Source organism: Saccostrea cucullata, unplaced genomic scaffold (assembly GCF_032062105.1).
Source record: "Saccostrea cucullata isolate Sc308-1 unplaced genomic scaffold, CSIRO_AGI_Scuc_v1 ctg8676, whole genome shotgun sequence".
In the NCBI taxonomy this organism is placed as follows: domain Eukaryota; kingdom Metazoa; phylum Mollusca; class Bivalvia; order Ostreida; family Ostreidae; genus Saccostrea; species Saccostrea cuccullata.
In genome coordinates this window covers 6,304-27,299 of record NW_026926233.1, presented here as the reverse complement: position 1 = coordinate 27,299, position 20,996 = coordinate 6,304, and the positions used below count along the sequence as shown (strand labels likewise).

Sequence of the window (20,996 nt, the reverse complement as noted above, 5' to 3'; positions counted from 1 at the left end):
ATATATTTCTATCTAAAACTTTGATTCCCCATTGTGGCCCCGCCCTCCCCCCGGGGGTCATTATTTGAACAATTTAGAATCTACATTATACCAAGATGCTTCCACATAAGTTTCAGCTTTTCTGGCCCAGTGGTTCTTGAGAAGAAGATTTTCAAAGATTTTTCCTAAATATTTCTATGTAAAACTTTGATACCCCATTGTGGCCCCGCCCTTCCCCCGGGGGTCATGATTTGAACAATTTAGAATCTACACTATACCAGGATGCTTCCACATAAGTTTCAGCTTTTCTGGCCCAGTGGTTCTTGAGAAGAAGATTTTCAAAGATTTTTCCTATATATTTCTATCTAAAACTGATACTCCATTGTGGCCTCGCCCTTCCCCCGGGGGTCATGATGTGAACAATTTAGAATCTACACTATACTAGGATGCTTCCACATAAGTTTCAGCTTTTCTGGCCCAGTGGTTCTTGAGAAGAAGATTTTCAAAGATTTTTCCTATATATTTCTATATAAAACTTTGATTCCCCATTGTGGCCCCGCCCTTCCCCCGGGGGTCATGATTTGAACAATTTAGAATCTACACTACCCCAAGATGCTTCCACATAAGATTCAGCTTTACTGGCCCAGTGGTTCTTGAGAAGAAGATTTTTTAATGACCCAACCCTATTTTTGCCTTTTCTTGATTATCTCCCCTTGCGAGGGGATTTGTCCCTTCATTTTAACAATTTAAATTTCCCTTCACCCAAGGATGCTTTGTACCAAGTTTGGTCAAAATTGGCCCAGTGGTTCTTGAGAAGAAGTCGAAAATGTGAAAAGTTTACAGACGGACAGACAGACGGACGGACAGACAGACAGACGGACGGACGACGGACAAAATGTGATCAGAAAAGCTCACTTGAGCCTTCGGCTCAGGTGAGCTAAAAATTGTTTGAATTTCAATGGACACTTATTGCGACCAGTTTAATATACCGGTATATCTTTGGAGCAGAATGTATTACAAAAACATCTACAAGAGAAGAAGAAAGAAATAATTGCCTTCCACGTGTCCTTCAAATCCATACATATGTAATATTGAAATAAAACTGCCCTTATTTGCATTGCCCATCATTTATATTGTATTTTTACGGTTATGAGCTCGAGATTATGTGTAATACTCTCAAATAAAATATGATTTACCAACCTTACAACGAGTTACTTTATAATATATAAAAGTTCTTACAAAGATTCCCCCGTAAAGCGATTTTATCAATTGTTAAGCCAAGCCTCTTTCTTTATTGTTATCACAAAAATATTGCCAACTGTGAAGGTATAGGTAAAACCAAACGTGTACCGTGCAACAATATATTCAAGAATTTGTGTAAGTGAGATGCAGATACTAGTACCTAAAATCTCCAAAGGATGAAAAAAATAAGAAACATTTTATATCATCTTTTTTTAAACCAGAATCAGCAACATTAGAGCATACGACTTTTCAATACTTTTAAAGCTGTCAATTAATCATTTTGAAAAGAATAATTTCATTCTTTTAACTTTTAAAATTTGATCATTTTTGTATATCTTTATATGGAGCTTTTTATATGAAATTTAAAAATGGCTACAACCACCCAGCCCCCTTAACTGTAAGTTGTAATACACTTACCTTGTCAATGGTCAACAAAAAATTGTTTTGTTGAAACATTCTGATTGATTACAAACGTACTCTAAAGTTGGGAACGAGTTTCTGATTGACAATATATCTACATAGCGTTTTAGAGAACAAGCTTTCTATCAAAACTTCGGAATTCAAATGGATACAATTTACGGTCCTTTATCAGAAGACTTTGTTTTGTATTTATACAAATTAGAATGTACTCAAAAACTAAAAAAAAAACACTTGCTGTCAATTTAAACTCAGCATTTAGAGATAATGTATATCGATGACGTATTAACAATTGACAATAGTTGATTCCATTTATATGTCGACTCGATATACCCTACGAAATAAAGGATAGTGCAAAGTCTGACACAACTGTTTTATATATGGATATTTTACTAAAAAGCATTTATTTATATTACATACCTACATGTAACAAACAAATTATTTATAAAAATCGATGGCTCAACTTTTCTTACGTCAACTCCCCTAATTTATTTAGAAATATACCTTTATAATCTGCTTTAGTGTTGTCTGAAATTGGCTACGATCAATTCATTGAAAGAGTTCTAAGATTTTTTAATTTTAACTTTTGTAAAACAATATTAACGACAGAGGTCTTACTACTATATATATTGAATATTTTTAATCAGATGGTACCAAAAAGATTTTATTTGTATTGCATGAAAACTGTAAACAAGTTTTTTTTACTCAATTCCTTACTTGGTGAAGGTCAGTAGGTACAAGATAGTCACGCGTGCTCTAAACATAATCAGTTTGAATCTATATAGAAAAAAAAAGAAGGAAATAGGAACGTGTAAATTGGGCAACTGACCTCTTGGCATCGGCCCATGAATCGTCCTAGAGAGATAAGATACCGACCTATTATATAATAGAGTCTACTCCTAGTATACCTTAGGTCATTTCTAGACTTCAGAGAAGGTATGGATTTAAATTTATTTGTTATAAGTCATGTTTATATTTTTTCTGGATTGTTTCATTAGAAAATATTTCTACTTACTTATAAAATCAATCGATTGATTGATTGTATGTAGTTTAACATCCCTCTCGAGAATAATCTCAGTCGTAAACAATGCTGAAAGAATTTGATGATAAATATATTTTTTCGGACTACACTTTAAAATTTTAGAATTATCACGAGAAAAAGGCTATACATGTAGTTTTTTAAGACTAAAAGTAATGAATATGAATTTTTTTATTGAATTTTCGTTAAAATACTCAGTAATTATTTAACACTTGCAAGTATATATTCCAAATGCATAAATAACGTTAAAGAAAACAAACAAATTTTACTTATTTGATTTATGTTACAGTAAATAAGCAAGTCATACATTTTTTTTATTTTCTTTTTTTAAGACCGAGATAGCTGGAATAATTATTACAAGTTCAAACTTCTATCTTCTGTCTATCATTCCAAACCATAAAAGATATTGGATTTTGAAATTGCAACTCTAAGCCTTATTTTGAAGTCTTTCTAGCTTAATAACTGAGACAAAATGCTGTAAACTATGTTTATACCGCTTACAGAATCAGTTGTACATTGTACTTGAGCGAGAAAACATGAAGGTCGTACTTTTCCTCCTGTGTCTGCTCCCTTACGTGTTTACTGCCCCATCTGAGGTTGACAAGAGATGGCTCGTCAATGGTAAACATTAAATGTTATATATTTTTATCCATTGAATATTATCTCCTTTATTAAAAAAACATCTTCGTTTATTAGTTTATTAGTCACAGAACACCGCTATACATACATGTATCACCACCGATTTCTGAGTAGTGGCTCTTCCATCAACGTAACATACAATGACAAAAATAACAATAAAAGTGTTCACCTCCTTAATAATTTAACAAATGGATACCTCTACCGTTAAAAATATAAATAATAAAACAACATTACAGCCTTTGCAGGGAAAATTAACATAACCTGCGGGTTTTTTTTTTCAACAACTGTATTATTTATTCCCTTTCTTTCAACCAAAGAAAACATTTTATTGGTTAATTATTTGTACTAAGAATTGCCTATACACTGTATTAGTAAAGAAAACAAAATCTTCAATTTTTAAATTAAAGTATACGTGTGCACAAATAATTTTGTCTATGAATATATAGCTAAATATTTAAAATAATTCATGTATTTTGTAATATTAAAAGTACTTAAACAATCAATTTCAAATCAATTTAAAATGCATTTTCTGTGTCCTAGAAAGAGTCCTTGCTCCAAAATTCAAACAATATCTGTTTGCACAAAATAATTCATACTCGCCGCAAAATGGTTGATGGCAAATGATGCGAAATTGTTTTGAACGGTTACCGTCCACATAAATTTACAAATAATTTGCAATTTGAAAAAAAAAAAACACGCCAGCAATGAATTCAACGAGGTACGGTGAGAGTATAGTAAGATGTCGTATTTTATTTTTCAGTCAACCATGTAGTTGACCAGCTTAAACACCTCGTCACCCCCGACATGGAACAAAGTGCCTGTGAAACACTCTGCAAAAGCGTCGTTGCTGGCATCGGTAGCCTCGTTTGCGGCACTGCTTGTTCAACGTAAGTTTTGCTAATTAAAAGCTTCTAAATAATGTTAATTATACAGTAAAAAGGTGAAATTTGTTTGATTTTACCTTTTCTTTAACGAGAATCGAACGTTTTAATTTTATCTTTATTATCAACACATACTCGTATTTGTGATTTCATATTTTTTAAAGAAATACGCACGCTAACTCTCGATTCCCGCCTACATTTTACAACCCTTTAATTCAATATAAATAGCAATTTGGCCATAAATTCTTTGTTTTATACAAAGAACAGTACCAGCGCTAAATAGTAAATTATTCATAAATCCAGCTCTTGAAAAAAGGGGGTTGACGATATTTTCCATTGAAATTGGACTTTCAGGCATCATCATATTTTGAAATAGTTTTGGATATGATTAAATGTTCCTTATATCTTTTCTTATGTTATAGGCAAATAAATAAAACATAAATATATTTATAAAATATAATGTTTCAGTTCTAAATCGCTTTGAAATTGGTGAAAAATAAGCATTTTTGTCGTTTTTTGTCAATAAACATATGCCCCCCCCCCGTGTCACACAAAAAGCTTTCGTATAAATTTGTGAAATAACAGTCCATATTACCTGTAAAAAGGAATTTTTGTGTCACGCAGGGATGTTTTAAAAATGTTTCCCATTGATTTCTATAGTGAAAAACACAAGTTTTACCAAAATTTTAGAGTTACCTCCCAAATATGTAATGTTTTATGAAAATCCATATTATTATCTATAAAAATATTAAAAATTCATCGAATATGTTAAATTTTGAATATTGACCCGGAGGAAGGCAGAAGAACAATACTATCGTATCTAAATGTCACTAATGAAAAAAAAATCCAAGACATTTTTATTTTCAAAACAAATTCAATTTCCAGTCTTTTATTTTACCCACACTTTAAGTTAAACCGTTTCATTAAAATATTGAAACTTCTATGTTAGTTGTAATATCAATGTAAATTAATGTACAGTTAATTGTTTTATAAGTTAAACAAACTCCAAGGGAGTTGTGAGGTAAAAAAAATGTTGCTACCTAAAGAGATCTTGTGATAAGGAAAATACTTTAATTTGAAAGCTAAAAGCCCTAGCATGCATAACTCGAACGTCCTTATCAATATTAACGATTTTTTCCCTCAAGAAAACATCAAATTCAAAGATCAAATTCCACACCCAAAGATAGGTTCATGTATTGTCACAAGAATAATTAAAATAAGAATTAAGAAAACCATGCTTCCCACAGCTCAAAGTTTTAGGGCAAAGTAAAAAATTTGCAGAAAGGCAAATAAACAGACCAAATATTAAATGGTTCTGAATTTCCTACAATCATATTGAAAAATTTTTATTTTCTTTTGCAGACTCATTTCATCTCTGAATGGTTGAATAAAATAAATGAAAAAAATGATGTTTTTGATTGTTTTTCTAATTATAATTGAAGACTGGTACGAAGATGTTTGAGCCTGCTATTTAGGGCTTGTAAAATGACCAAAAGAGACTTGTTTAAAATTTTATCTTAAAGATATCATTCTATCTAAATGAAATATACAGTATGAAGATAACGAATAATGTTCGAGCTCAAAAGTCCATAAAACAATACAGAATAGGAGCGAAGCAAAGACGGACCTCCAAAACATCAGAAGTGGGATCAGGTGCCATGGTGGAATGAACATCCTCAGCCGACAGGTCACACTCGCCGTGTGCTGCTTGTCATGATCGGGAATAACGGGGAAATATTTTGTCAATTCAGTGTGTAAATAATGGCCTAACAATTAGTATAAAAACGGAAGTCAGCATTTGACTCAATGATAAATTGTATTTGAGGACAAGATCATTGAATCGACCATAGATTTTACGAGACTGCTGATATTCTTGTTTCATCAACTTGCTTGTCAATGATAATATACCTCGTTTTAGAAATTCTTCGTAGATCTACGTAGATCGTGCATTTGCGAATCGAATCAACGGAGAGATACAAACCTTGTTTGCAGGTGATGAAGGTATATTGCTGCGTAAGAATGGGAAGTTGACGATTGAAAAGTTAATGTCAACACGCTTATCATAAAGCTTGGTTAAATTACATTAAACGTCTTTTTCAAGTAAAAATATCCAAAGCTGAAACAGATATGTCAGACTCTTTATTTTCTTCATATCATTTAGATAGTATATATCTACGTTTTCTATATATCTAAATGTCGATTTGAAGGTCATAGCAAGTATTTCCTTTTTTAAGCATAAGATTTTGGACAAATTTTGCTTCATATAAATGCAAAAATTGGTCTGCTAATACCGGGGCGCAATTGGTACCCATAGGTATTCCAGTAGATTGTGAAAAGAGACCTGGTCTCCAAAAGCAACCTAGATTTTGTTGATCAGGGACTCAAGTATCTTTTTGATGTCAACTTCAGTGTACTGGTGTATACATATAGAATGTTTTTAAACAAAATAATTTTGAAATGACAAATGGCAAAGTAAGTAAATTTACGATTGAGGTCCTTTTTTTGAAAAAGCAGTTGTTAAAGATATCAGAAAGCAATCGTTGGGAATGGTTATGTATAAAGTTGAAAGCTTTTAAGCTTTTGATTTTGGTAAAATCTTGGTTGTTTTGTTTGTTTGTTTTCGTTGAGGTAACAAACTTATATTATTTAATTCCGTCATAAACTTGTTCTTACCAGCCAGGTTAAGAAGTTTGTACGTGCTATAGGATAAAATCCGACAAAACGGTTAATTTTGATAAGGAATCGCCTTATATTTGTTAAACTGAAATTTATACAGCTCCAGGATTGAAGAGTCAAAAAAATTAAATTTAATCTTAATGATCTTGAGATATTCACAGCAAAAATTGAAACTAGTTGAAAAAATAATTATTGTCGTAAGAATAATTGGATAGTCCAGTCAAACTTTTTTCCCAAAACATTCTTACCCTTCATGAATTGTAAAAGAAATTATTCGAGAATAACTTTGATATTAACAATGCTCACTCTGGTAAATTAACTTATAAATTAAAATTACTTCTTTTTATCAAAACTTTTTTTTAATAAAAAAGGGCTATATATATAATATATATATAATTTTTGTCTAAAGAAACATTCACTATATGCAAATTACTAGCAACATTTATCATTCCACTTTTTTGACGAAATAATTATATGTACATGTACAGAACTGCGTCTTCAAATTGAAAGTTTTATATAAATTTTTGTCCCCTTGGCAGCGGACAATACCTCCCCCAAATTTTTTTTTTTAACTTCTGTTATATCTTAATGAGTTTAAGTGCACGGAAGATCACTTTAAATAATTTAAGTAAGTATGAATGTCAATATTCATTCATATCTATTCTCGTGCTATTAATTGATGAAGTAAGAATATCCAAGACTTTAAAGGCAAAAATATCTAAGAAATTCTGAGGAAGAATCTATACAATCATTTTTTCTTACTTATCTGGTTGTCGTGGTATCAAAGTTTATTTTATTGAAAATTATTTGAATATAACAATCAAGATTTAATAAAGTGCTTTAAGGAGTTCCGGATTTTAAGCAGTTCCGAATAATTCTTATTTAATTATTAAAATTTTGCCAACAGAAATGTTTCTGTTTCTAATGATTCTTTACATAATTGAAGATTAATGTATTGTCCATACTCTGGGCGACATAGCGAGATCAACAACTCTGTCTTTCTTACCGTGTCCAGGCTTTATGTTTACAACCGCAAGCGCTTTAGTGACCTTGATTGACAATAAACACGTGCTATCTCGAAAGTAAAGACGTGTTTTGAAAGTGTTGTAAGGTATGTATTTTATTTACGATAAGTGAATGAAACACTAATGTATCTTCTATCTCATGAAATTTTGGTTTCGTTAAAATACGACGTAAATCTTAAATAAAGAGCAATATTCACATCATCCCATTTTAAGCATTCCGAATATAAAGAGTTTTCTCAAAAGAGCTGGTACAAACAAATAAGAGAAGCATAAAAAAAGTCAGAAACATGAATTCATTTTACATTCAGAGTTTTATGATAAATTATCACAGACTCCACATAAAAACAACAGTGAATTTAATGTTTCCTAATTATTTATTTCTTAAGTTTGGCATTTAATGGCCACGGCTGGTTCAAATCAATTTATGAAAAATACACGTGTACAGTGGGTGCCGACCGAGTTGGTTTTTGGCACACCTCCAATAAAAGCAAGCAAGCAAACAAACAAACAATCAATCAATCAATATTAACTGTACACATGTCAAAGTTTTACAGGATAAGACTGACGTTTAGCTTCAAAGTTACTGCAGTTGCGTCAGCCTTATGCATCAATCAATATTCATCAATCAGTGTTCAATACGATCAATAATATTCAATTGGATCAATCAATGTTCAAACAATATTCAACAAATCAATATTCAGTTCATTCAGATCAATGTATTGTATGCTCATGTTAAGCCAATCAATATTCGAATAAATCAATCAATATTCAATGTAAATTATGTACAAGTTCCTTGTATTCCATTCCAGAATTATCCACGCAATCATGTTCGAGTTGCGCCCTGTTAATAGCGGCGCAAGTCAAGATGATATGTGTTAAGCTAAATCCGCCTTTCAGCAATTGGCTCTTAGGTATCAATGTTATATACGTAGCATAATTCAATACTGGGTGCAGATAAGGCCAGCCGTGACGATGCTGCTGTGCAGAAGATTGATGATAATCCTAAACAACAGCTACGCCCTGTTTACAGCGGCAAGTGTTATTATGATTGGATAAGTGAAACTCCTCCTCATGGTCCTTGGCACTGTCCATCACACTGGCATGTAATTCATCGAAAGAGGGGGGAAGTCGGACATGGATAGGCAACGTCTTAGAATGAGTCGTGGCTCCAAACCTTCAGTATCTTTCCTGAAAAGAAAAACTCAACACACAGAAAACAAATTCAAGAAATTAGGGATTGGAAAGGGAGGGTATTTGAAAATATTAATCCAATTAAGCAGCACTCAAATTAAGACGTGTATCTTTGAGGGTAGTTGATAATTGACTGCTCCAATGCTCTGCGCGTATATTGCGCGCGCATCATACCGCGTGGGGCGCTGTGATAAATGGATTTATATCGTATTCACTGCATAAATCCGATTATCACAGACTCCACATAAAAACAACAGTGAATTTAATGTTTCCTAATTATTTATTTCTTAAGTTTGGCATTTAATGGCCACGGCTGGTTCAAATCAATTTATGAAAAATACACGTGTTCAGTGGGTGCCGACCGAGTTGGTTTTTGGCACACCTCCAATAAAAGCAAGCAAGCAAACAAACAAACAATCAATCAATCAATATTAACTGTACACAGGTCAAAGTTTTACAGGATAAGACTGACGTTTAGCTTCAAAGTTACTGCAGTTCCGTCAGCCTTATGCATCAATCAATATTCATCAATCAATGTTCAATACGATCAATTAATGTTCAATTCAATCAATGAATGTTTAATTCGATCAATAATATTCAATTGGATCAATCAATGTTCAAACAATATTCAACAAATCAATATTCAGTTCATTCAGATCAAAGTATTGTATGCTCATGTTAAGCCAATCAATATTCGAATAAATCAATCAATGTTCAATGTAAATTATGTACAAGTTCCTTGTACTCCATTCCAGAATTATCCACGCAATCATGTTCGAGTTGCGCCCTGTTAACAGCGGCGCAAGTCAAGATGATATGTGTTAAGCTAAATCCGCCAAACGTGCATAGATACTCATTAACTATGCACGCCGCTTATTTGAAAATATTAATCCAATTAAGCAGCACTCAAATTAAGACGTGTATCTTTGAGGGTAGTTGATAATTGACTGCTCCAATGCTCTGCGCGTATATTGCGCGCGCATCATACCGCGTGGGGCGCTGTGATAAATGGATTTATATCGTGTTCACTGCATAAATCCGATTATGTTGATTTGAAAAGGCTGAGAAAGTATTAAAAATTTCAAAGTCATGGCTTTAACTCCCCCCCCCCCTTCTCTCATGCACACAATGACACATGCTTAGAAGAAAATACATGTACAATTCAATAAAATTGAATAAAAAAAACTGTATAGAATGAACAATCTCAATAATATTTAGAGTAAAGAGTGCATTTATTTTTTTCTCAGTGTTTGCTATATATCAAATAACACTAACCATTGAAAGATACTACAAGTTGTCAAGTAGTCATGGGAAGAAAAAAGAAGAAAACTGTTTTCAATCAAAAGGCAATTAGTCCAGCAGCTAAGGCAACAGAGGCTGTTACCAGAAAGTATAAAGCTGGTAGATATCCTAAATCTCCATCTAAAGGACAAAGAGTCAAAAGAGCACTTTATGATATTAAAACAAATAAGGTAACTATTTCTCATTCTGCTGTAAAACACAAGTTATCTTATGGGTTTTTAAGAAGAAGAATCTTGGTGAAGTTGAAATAGACAGTAGAAATGGACCATCAACAGTATTCAGTGCAGAGGAGGAAGAAGCCATGCCAAAATGGCTTAGTGAAATGGCTGAGAGGGACATGGGCTTGAAAGCAAGTGGATTTTTATACCCGCACTTTCTAAAGAAAGTTCGGGTATATTGTTGTTACTCATGTCCGTCCGTCCGTCCGTCTGTCACACTTTTCTTCCCTGAACTCCTCTTACATTTTACACAGTAGCCTAATCATCTTTTGGGAGATGGTTGGTGGTGTCATGTAGATGTGCAGTAAGGTTTCGGAATTTTGATTTTGCCCCGGGGGGTCAAATGGGGGTCGAAAAATGACGTTTTTTATGCAAAAAGCCCCGTCTTCCCTGAACTCCTCTTACATTTTACACAGTAGCCTAGTCATCTTTTGGGAGATGGTTGGTGGTGTCATGTAGATGTGCAGTAAGGTTTCGGAATTTTGATTTTGCCCCGGGGGGTCAAATGGGGGTCGAAAAATGACGTTTTTTATGCAAAAAGTCCCGTCTTCCCTGAACTCCTCTTACATTTTACACAGTAGCCTAATCATCTTTTGGGAGATGGTTGGTGGTGTCATGTAGATGTGCAGTAAGGTTTCGGAATTTTGATTTTGCCTTGGGGAGTCAAATGGGGGTCGAAAAATGATGTTTTTTATGCAAAAAGCCCCGTCTTCCCTGAACTCCATCTATATTTTACTCCGCAGCCTAATCATCTTTGAAGAGATGGTTGGTGGTGTCATGTAGATGTGCAATAAGGTTTCGGAATTTTGATTTTGCCCCGGGGGGTCAAATGGGGGTCGAAAAATGACGTTTTTTATGCAAAAAGCCCCGTCTTCCCTGAACTCCTCTTACATTTTACACAGTAGCCTAATCATCTTTTGGGAGATGGTTGATGGTGTCATGTAGATGTGCAGTAAGGTTTCGGAATTTTGATTTTGCCCCAGGGGGTCAAATGGGGGTCGAAAAATGACGTTTTTTATGCAAAAAGCCCCGTCTTCCCTGAACTCCTCTTACATTTTACACAGTAGGCTAATCATCTTTTGGGAGATGGTTGATGGTGTCATGTAGATGTGCAGTAAGGTTTCGGAATTTTGATTTTGCCCCAGGGGGTCAAATGGGGGTCGAAAAATGATGTTTTTTATGCAAAAAGCCCCGTCTTCCCTGAACTCCTCTTACATTTTACACAGTAGCCTAATCATCTTTTGGGAGATGGTTGGTGATGTCCTGTAGATGTGCAGTAAGGTTTCGGAATTTTGATTTTGCCCCGGGGGGTCAAATGGGGGTCGAAAAATGATGTTTTTTATGCAAAAAGCCCCGTCTTCCCTGAACTCCTCTTACATTTTACACAGTAGCCTAATCATCTTTTGGGAGATGGTTGGTGGTGTCCTGTAGATGTGCAGTAAAGTTTCAGAATTTTGATTTTGTCCCAGGAGGTCAAATTGGGGTCGAAAAATGATGTTTTTTTATGCAAAAAGCCCTGTCTTCCCTGAACTCCTCTTACATTTTACACAGTAGCCTAATCATCTTTTGGGAGATGGTTGGTGGTGTCCTGTAGATGTGCAGTAAGGTTTCGGAATTTTGATTTTGCCCCGGGGGGTCAAATGGGGGTCGAAAAATGATGTTTTTTATGCAAAAAGCCCCGTCTTCCCTGAACTCCTCTTACATTTTACACAGTAGCCTAATCATCTTTTGGGAGATGGTTGGTGGTGTCATGTAGATGTACAGTAAGGTTTTGGAATGTTGAATTTGCCCCGGGGGGACTAATGGTGTCGAAAAATGATATTTTAAAAAGTGAGGTCAAGGTCAAAGGAAAATTCAAGGTCAAAATAAGTTGACGTATTAATAGCTCTTAGCAGTATGTATCAGCATATGAGGTTTGATAAATATATCTTGAATTGTTTATTCAAAACTGGTCTAGACATTAATTTTAGAAAAGTGATATCAAGGTCACAGGAAAAGTCAAGGTAAAAAAGAGTGAAGCATCGTAAAGCTTACATCAGTATGTATCATCATGTGAAGTTTCATTACACAACTTGAATGGTTTCTTTAAAATAAAGCTAAACACTAATTTAAAGAAAAGTTAAGTGAAGGTCAAAGGAAAAGTCAAAGTCAAAAAATATTGCTGCAGTTGGATATTTACATCAGTATGCATCAACATATGAACTTTGATAAAAATATCTAGAGAGTTTCTTTGAGCCCGATGGAAAGACAGATGGAAGGGTGGAGGACGGACATGACAAAAACTATACATGTATTCCTAATCATGGTGTGGCATAAAAAACTTGAATCTACATTATATGAGCATGTTCCATCTATCAAGATTATACAAGCAAATTCAAAGAATTGTGGTCCTCTGCTTTCTGTGTTTTACTGAATGAGATACCATAATTTATGGCAGATTGTGTGTCAAATATGCACCCCTATCATATATCAATTTTTGAAAATTGGGTCAAAGGGGAAAAATCATAGCATGCTCTGAAACATTTTGTTGCAGGTAATGTACATGTCAAATATGAAAGTCCTATCTCTTTTGAATCAAAAGTTATATATACAATATAATATTTTTGAAAAGTAGGTTAAACTTCTAGGTCAAGGTCACAGAGTCAAAAGTCATGATATATTTAGAAAAGTCTTTTCACATGTAATAAACATGTATAATCTGAATGCCCTTTCTTTTCTCTTTCAAAATGATCAATTTAAAATGTTATTTTTTGGAAAGTAGGTAAAACTTTAAGGTCAAGGTCTCACTTGGGTTAAAAAATCATAGTATATTTAGAAAGTTTTGTGGTAATGTGCATGTGAAATATGAAAGCACTATCTCTTATCATTCAAAAGTTATGACCAAGGTTAAATTTATTGTGACAGATGCACATGCTAGCTGTCAATAAGATGGACAGACTGACAGACAAATGAGATTTAGTGTCCCCTCCCTTTCCCCAAAATGGGGGACAAGAATGCCCTTGCTGTTCTTGAGAAGAAGATTTATGATGGAAAAAATCCCCTGCATATTTCTTAACGCAAATCAATATTGTGTTTTTATGTCATTTTGTTTGTTGTTAAACATCCCTCTCAGGAATTTTTCACTCATATGGAGACACCACCATTTGAAAAATAATGAGGACAAGTTAGATTTGAGGTCAACATTCATTTTAGGAGTTTTCAACCATTAAGACGTAAAGAAATATTAACTCGATCCTTCCCCTCACCCCTTCCCAGACCCCTGTTTGTTCATGTATGCAAAAAAAAAAAATGTTTATACAAATAGTTTAATGTGGTCCATCTCTGAATGATTCTCATTCCTAATTCTAGGAAGATATGTTGACACAAATTCATGAATAAAGTAATCTTATCATTGATGCACTTTTATTTAATTTAAGGCAGTCATATTGTGAACATTTCCAGCTCATTAGGAGAGTGAGGATGACCTCTAGGGGTTCATAACCTTTATACCATTAAATTTACATAACATAATAACACAAGAAACAATATTATGTATAGTCAAATGGAAAAAAGATTCCTACTATTTAGGAGTCACATGATCATTTGTCATTACAGGGACAGGGAAGTGGATTGGGAGATCCCCTCAACACCCCCCCCCCTTCCCCCGGAATTTGCAGGACTATAATATATACTGGAGGAAATAAAAATGACTGGATGCCCTAAGTGTCCCTCCACCCTAGAAAACAGACCAAACCATAACTTCTTTTTTTTCTTGCTTCTCAGGAAATTCTGGTCTGGAACCCCCCCCCCTCCCTCCCAGAAAAAAAATTCTGGATCTTGTAACTGAATGTAACGTTGATAACGGGGGATAACTCTTCAGAATGTGAAATTCGTCTATTGTAGCATCGGATGACCTTTGATCCTTTAAACTTTAACCTAACCGTTTGCATTTCAGACTATTTTACCCAAATCTATACCAAAACTTGTACTTACCGATTGTTATTATTTAGGCCCTGTCATCTTCATGAAATATAATCCAGTTAAAACACAAAATGAAATAATTCCTACCGACATATATGCAATGATGCACACTAGTATCCTACTGCACGTGCAGTGAAATCTAAAATGATAATGCCAATGGTAAAACTAGTACTTAAGTTGGGTACGTGACGCAAGCCAAATGTGATGCAGGTGTTTAGATACATGTATAGTGCAAGAACAAATTGAAAATTATCATTTACAAAAGATGTTTTATTTTAGCTTTGCAATCTAGGCCTATTTGCAAAAACAGACAAAATAAGGTGTGTTTGTGTGTGTGTGTGTTGATGGGAGACGGGTGGGGGTTGACCATTAAATTGATTGTGTATATGGCAGCTTTCAAGAAGTTTCTGCCTAATCAAATATAAATAAACTTTGCACATATTGAAAAATTCATCAAAAACGCTTTACACTAATTTGAATAATATATTATTTGTTGTTAATCTATATGAGAAAATAGATTTAAAAAGTTCCAATTATGTGCCAAAAATCCTCCAACCCCCCCCCCTTTATCAAACCTAATTTACATCATTAATTAAATTCTGTAGTTTAATTTCCGACTGGTAATGAATTAAGAATACGAAATACCTATAAAATGGAGGCCCATGGGTCACATGGTCACTAGCTGCAGATCTGTAGCGTTATGGTTTTATATATTAGTATTTGACTGCAGATCCTGTAATGCAAAAAGGTGCAATTTACGGCGCAATATTTTTTGCGCACTTCTGGCGAGAATTTCTCCACTTTCCAGCATCGGTCAATTTACTACCTATCAATTCCTAATTTTAGGCACATTATTTAATCAATCTGTATATTTTATCCATCTCCCAACCCTTTATAGTCGTCTCTACTCAGATAAACTCGATTAAAATTATTTGTTAGATTGCTGAAAATTCACATCAAGCGAGTTTATTGCCTGTAGAGATTACTATAAATGGCTGGGAGGTGGACAAAATATACATATTGGCCAGAGAATGTGTCCAAAATTAGGGAGTGAAAGGTAGTTGATTGACTAATGCTAGAAAGTGGAGAAATTCTGCCCAAAAGTGCTAAAAAAAATATTGCTCGTAAATTGCACCTTTTTTGCATATGGGGATCTGTAGCGTTATGATCAAAGACAAATATATAAAACCAGATCTGCAGCTACATGGTCACCTGAGCATATTATGCTCAATTTGATGAATACATGTATTATGTAAATTATTGAATTATATTGACTTTTTCCTTGGTAAAGCCCAATATGAAGAAGTGTGCATTTAGAGGCAAACACCATAGTGCGGGTATTACTGTCTCATGACAGCATCTAGTTGGATTTTGTTGAAACTGTAGTCAGAAGAGAAAATAGAAAGACACCATTTAAAAACAAAAGGCCGAGCTATGACTGGTGCTACAAATTTATGTCAAGAAATTCTCACATAGTAAAGACTAGAAAAGAAACTCCACTGGAGACATGTAGAGCAAAATTAACAAAGGAGAAAACTGATAATTGGTATTCTAAATTCAAGTTTTTTTCTTACTGAAAAAGGACTAATTGACAAACCAGGGCGAGTGTAGAATGCTGATGAGACTGGTTTTAGTGTAGGCAGCATAGCTGGGAAAATCATAGGCCCTAACAAGAAAGTCCAAGTCCCACATCTCGCTGGCTGATGGACACAGCAAACAAAGGTTTACCGTTATGTTCTGTGGTGCAGCTAATGGGCAAATGATGCCACCTTTTATCATTTTTCCGGAACCAAAACCCAAGGGGTATAATCCTTTGACAGGGACTGTAAAAGACAGTGCAATTGCATACCCAAGAAGGGTTGGATGGATTCTGCAACATTCAGAAATTTCCTAGAGCATTTCAACACTTATGCAGGAAGTGAACGACCTGTAGTGCTTTTATTTGATAGTGTTTGTAGTCATGGCAACTTTTGAACATGCTAAAAAATGTGGAATAAAGTTATATCGTCTATTGCGAAATGCAACCCATGTCATGAAACCTCTTGACAAGGGTGTGTTTGGCCCACTTAAGGCAAGATGGCATCAAGTAGTGAGAAGGCACACTCTTGAAAATCCAGGGTCACCACTTGGAAAAGAGAATTTTGCTGAAAAACTTAAAGAAGCATTTCTACTCTTCTACAGGCTCTTAACTGTTATAAACAGTTTTAAATCCTCTGGAATTTATCCTGTAGATTGGAATGTCATTTCAGAGGACCAGCTGAAGAGTGGTTTAACATTTGACAGTACAATGACTGATGATATATCACCTACAACAGCAATACCTGATGAACAATTGGCAAACCAAGAAAAACAATTAACAACAAAGGAGGTTAAAGAAGATGAAAAGATGAAGATTGCATCTGAGGCCTTTCAGAGTGTGTTAAACACACCAGTTCGAGAAAAGTATGAAAGACGGATGAAAGAGGGATATGACATACAAGAAAAATCACCAGGTTTTGATGCATATCAGAAATTGTATAAGAAATCATATCTACTTAACAGTCCCAACAAGGAGTGTCATCCTGAGATACCATCAGGACTAGAATTACTAGCCTAAGTTGCAGTCAACAGTACAAGTACTGGTATATTTCCAGTGTTAAAGGACATTTTGCATTTTGCCAGACAATTTAACATCATCTGAATCCCTCCGATTGATGGCTTTAAAAGATTTGGAAAAGATTAGAAATTTTGCAACAAAGAAAAAAAAAGCTAAAGCCATTTTCATGATGAAGAAATTGTCAGAGAAAACAAAAAGCCGTAAAAAGTAAAAGATTTCAAGCAAAGTCAAGACTGCAGAAAATGATGATGTCCAATGTATAGGATGCCATATGTCATTGAAAGAGGATCAGAAAATCGGAGCTGGAAATATTTGTATCCAGTACGATGTGTGTTGGAACTGGATTCACACTGAATGTTGTGAAACCACCATTCCCGATTCAGAGTCGGTTCCTTTACTTTGTCCCGAATGTACCTAGTAAATACATAGATTGGCATGTATATGTTTTTATGTCTTTATATATATTTATTAAATCTTAATCATCGATAAAACTGCCTGTATATGGCTGTATGTTTTTTTTTCTGAAATTGTTGTAAAGTAATTTTTGAAAATTTATTTTTCAGAAGACGATTCCAAAAGAAAGCTCAGAAGTGGACGTTAATTTGAATTTATCATAACAATGTAAGGATGTCCAAAGTGAAAAAAAAACTTTTTTATTAGAAAACTGTGTGATAAAGGGTTATCATCATTTCCAGATTAGACCACCTGATTCGGATCCTTGCACAATGCTGCCAGTGGACAAGGAAAGGGCGGACCTTTTGCAACTTTTCAGACCTTTCCAAAGAGCGGGAAAATAAACTCAAATATTTCACCATTCATTTCCACCTTGCCCCCTTCCCCCCTCTACAAACGCACATATTACCACATACAAACTATATCTTCATTAAATGTAAAGATGCTACATTTTTAACTTAGAACAGTTTTCCAGCTATATCTACATTGTGTCCAAAATTTTAATATATAGGAAGCTATTCTATTTTGTATAAAATTTAAACAACAAATAAACTTTACACATTAGAGATGTTTATCCCAGCTTGCCGGAAAGGTCTGTCATTATCGTAATCTTAGGATTTTTAAAAAAACATTTTCATTCTCTTTAACATGGTTGTCTAGATATCAAATATTTGCCCCCACCCTTTTTTTTCTAGACAAAACCTTTTATCTATAGAAATGTTTTTGAAACCTCCACACTTTGTTAATTAAAGTAGTAAGTAACTGTACAAAAAAGTATTGAAAGACATTGGAGTAGGAACTGATTCCCCCTCCCGAATCATACATTTGTGGGTTTTTTTGCTTGTCAATTTCTTTTCAGATAAGTTTAACCCCCCTCTCCTCCCTAAACACACACACACAGACTTTCAAATTCAATTCTATGTCACTGCTATGTCAACAATTTTCGTGAATGAAGGATATGGAGATAACGAACAGTATTCAATATCAAAAGTCCATAAAACAATACAGAATAGGAGCAGAGCAAGGAGCTCCAAAACATCAAAGGTGGGATCAGATGCCATGGAGAAGTGAGGATCCCCTGCCGACCGGTCACACCTGCCGTTTTCTCCTTGTCCTGCTCGGGAAATAACGGGAAAATTCATCGTCAATTCAGTGCATAAATAATGGACTAACAAGTAGTATGATAAACGTCAGCCAGCATTTCAATCAATGATAAATTGTATTTGCTGACAAGGTTATTGCATCAACCATAGAACTTGACAAGCCAAAAAAAAAAGGATATTGTCCAAAGTCGAAAATCCTATTTCGTGAGGGAGGGGGGGGGGGGGGGGGGGGGGGGGGGAGTGGCCAACTTTTTCAGGCCAACTTCCTTTTACTTCCAATTTTTTTGCATAAAGTACTACATTTCCTTCATATCACTATACTGTGGTAAGAAGTGGGGGGGGGGGGGCAACCAACCTTTCAGTGGACATTTTCAATAGTAAAGGTAATGTGGGGAAAAAATAAAATAATTTATTCCGTTTTCCGTTTCGCGTTTTAGCAACACCCGTGTTAGGGCGGGGCTCTATTGATTATATTGTGAAAATACATTAATTCTTTGAAAATCTTTTCGTTTGCTCCTGGGTTCTATGCCAATGATCCAAGTATAGACATTTATGATAAAGAAAGGTGCATCTAGCAAAATAGTTTTTTTTTAATCCCCCCCCCGTGTTCAAGGGGGGGGTTTACATAGTCTTAAAATAAATTAATGCTTTGAAATCTGCTCATTAGTATTAATCAACCTTTTTATGATAAAATTTGCAACATTTTGAAATACATGTATGTGGCCCTGGGGTCAGTGGTTCCTTTGGGGTGAGGTGCACGACTGGTTATAAAGTGGAAGTGCATTTTCTCTTTGTTACTCTAATCTACCTCTAAGTATTAAGTAAAATAGAGTAAGCATGCTAAGTTTATAAATATGATAAGCAACGGTGCCTCTTTCAAAATTGTGAATTGTGAATAATATGCCTCTGGTTTAAAACACGAACCAAATTTAATTGTTTGAAAGTTGTTACATAATACTCAGGTGACCTATAAGGCCCGTGAGCCTCTTGTTGGATAATTAAGTTCCAATAATGTAAAGAAAAAATTTGATTAATAATTATCGGGTTAATTTTCTGTAAGTGATCAACCTTTAAAAGAACTAAGCAAAGAAATGTATAACCCAACAATGCCAAAAATGTACGTTTCAGTAGCAAAATAGTAGTTTATAAATATTTAAGATAAAAGAAACTGATGCTGTTAATGGTTTGAAAAGAATAATCTGTTAAGCCCAAAACAATAACAAAATAATTAAAATATATTCCTTTATTTCCTTTCACTCCAAGAATCCAGTTATGCTGGAAAAACTTAACCTTTTGCTACTTTTAAGCCCATGAATCATCACCTCTGAAAAAGAGGGCTGGCTATATATCTGCTCACCCTAAGAATCGGCCGTCAAGACAAAGGTCGGTTCATCGACAAATATTGGAGATCAGCAGCCGCGGCAAAAAATGTTGGGTCTCCTAGTATGATTTCTACCTGAAAAGTATTTCTTTAAAAAAATTGCAGTTCTTACTTTCTAAAATTATTACGAGATAAAAAAAAACCCAACAATTCATTAAATAACTCTCATTTCAGTAATTTCTTGAGAGAATGGGTGCGTGGGCGAATTTCCGCGTGTTCTCTGCTGAAAACAATCAATAAGAAAGCCGTGAGTTCATATATGTACATTTAACAAGCACATTTACCCCAAAACTTCAGCCAGAGTTGTTAGTACCCGGAAAGCCTCGATTAACTAGTGAAGGATTAAATTTCATTTGTTACATTTTGCATTGATTAACCGATTTAACCTTAAAAGGTATTAAAAACAAAATATTGAAGGAGTAAAAAACAAGAAGTCTGTGAGCCAATGCACATTAGTAATATCCCTGTTCTGATGTGAATGTTCACTAATCATGTTAATATACAAAAGTTGCGTAACGGGCAGATGCACGGTTACATAGGAAGTTGATTTCAGATTTATACAAAAATGAATCCCACCTTATGACTTGCTTCAACAGTGTATGTGCTAAAATTTCAATCATCTCCAATGAGTAGTTGCTGAGAAAACTGCTATGAAATTTGGTATGAATGGTACGGACAGATGCAGTGAAACATATGGAGATAACGAACAGTATTCAAGATCAAAGGTCCATAAAACATTACAAAATAATAGCAGAGCAAACACGGACATCCGAAACATCAGAGGTGGGATCAGGTGCCATGGAGGAGTGAGCTTACCCTTGCTGAGCGGTCACACCCGCCGTGTGCTCATTCTCATGTTCGGGAAATAACGGAAAAATCCGTCGTTAATTCAGT

At 34.5% G+C, this 20,996-nt stretch overlaps 1 protein-coding gene across 1 annotated transcript; it reads left to right on the top strand.

Annotated features, from left to right (window-relative positions):
• The first annotated feature begins 2,473 nt into the window (after positions 1-2,473).
• LOC134271180 (uncharacterized) lies at positions 2,474-5,605 on the top strand. Its single transcript, XM_062753427.1, has 4 exons — positions 2,474-2,574; positions 3,181-3,298; positions 4,077-4,203; positions 5,560-5,605. Exons 2-4 carry the CDS (start codon positions 3,214-3,216, stop codon positions 5,582-5,584), a joined length of 237 nt encoding a protein of 78 aa, XP_062609411.1. The 5' UTR covers positions 2,474-2,574; positions 3,181-3,213; the 3' UTR covers positions 5,585-5,605.
• Positions 5,606-20,996: the final 15,391 nt, after the last annotated feature.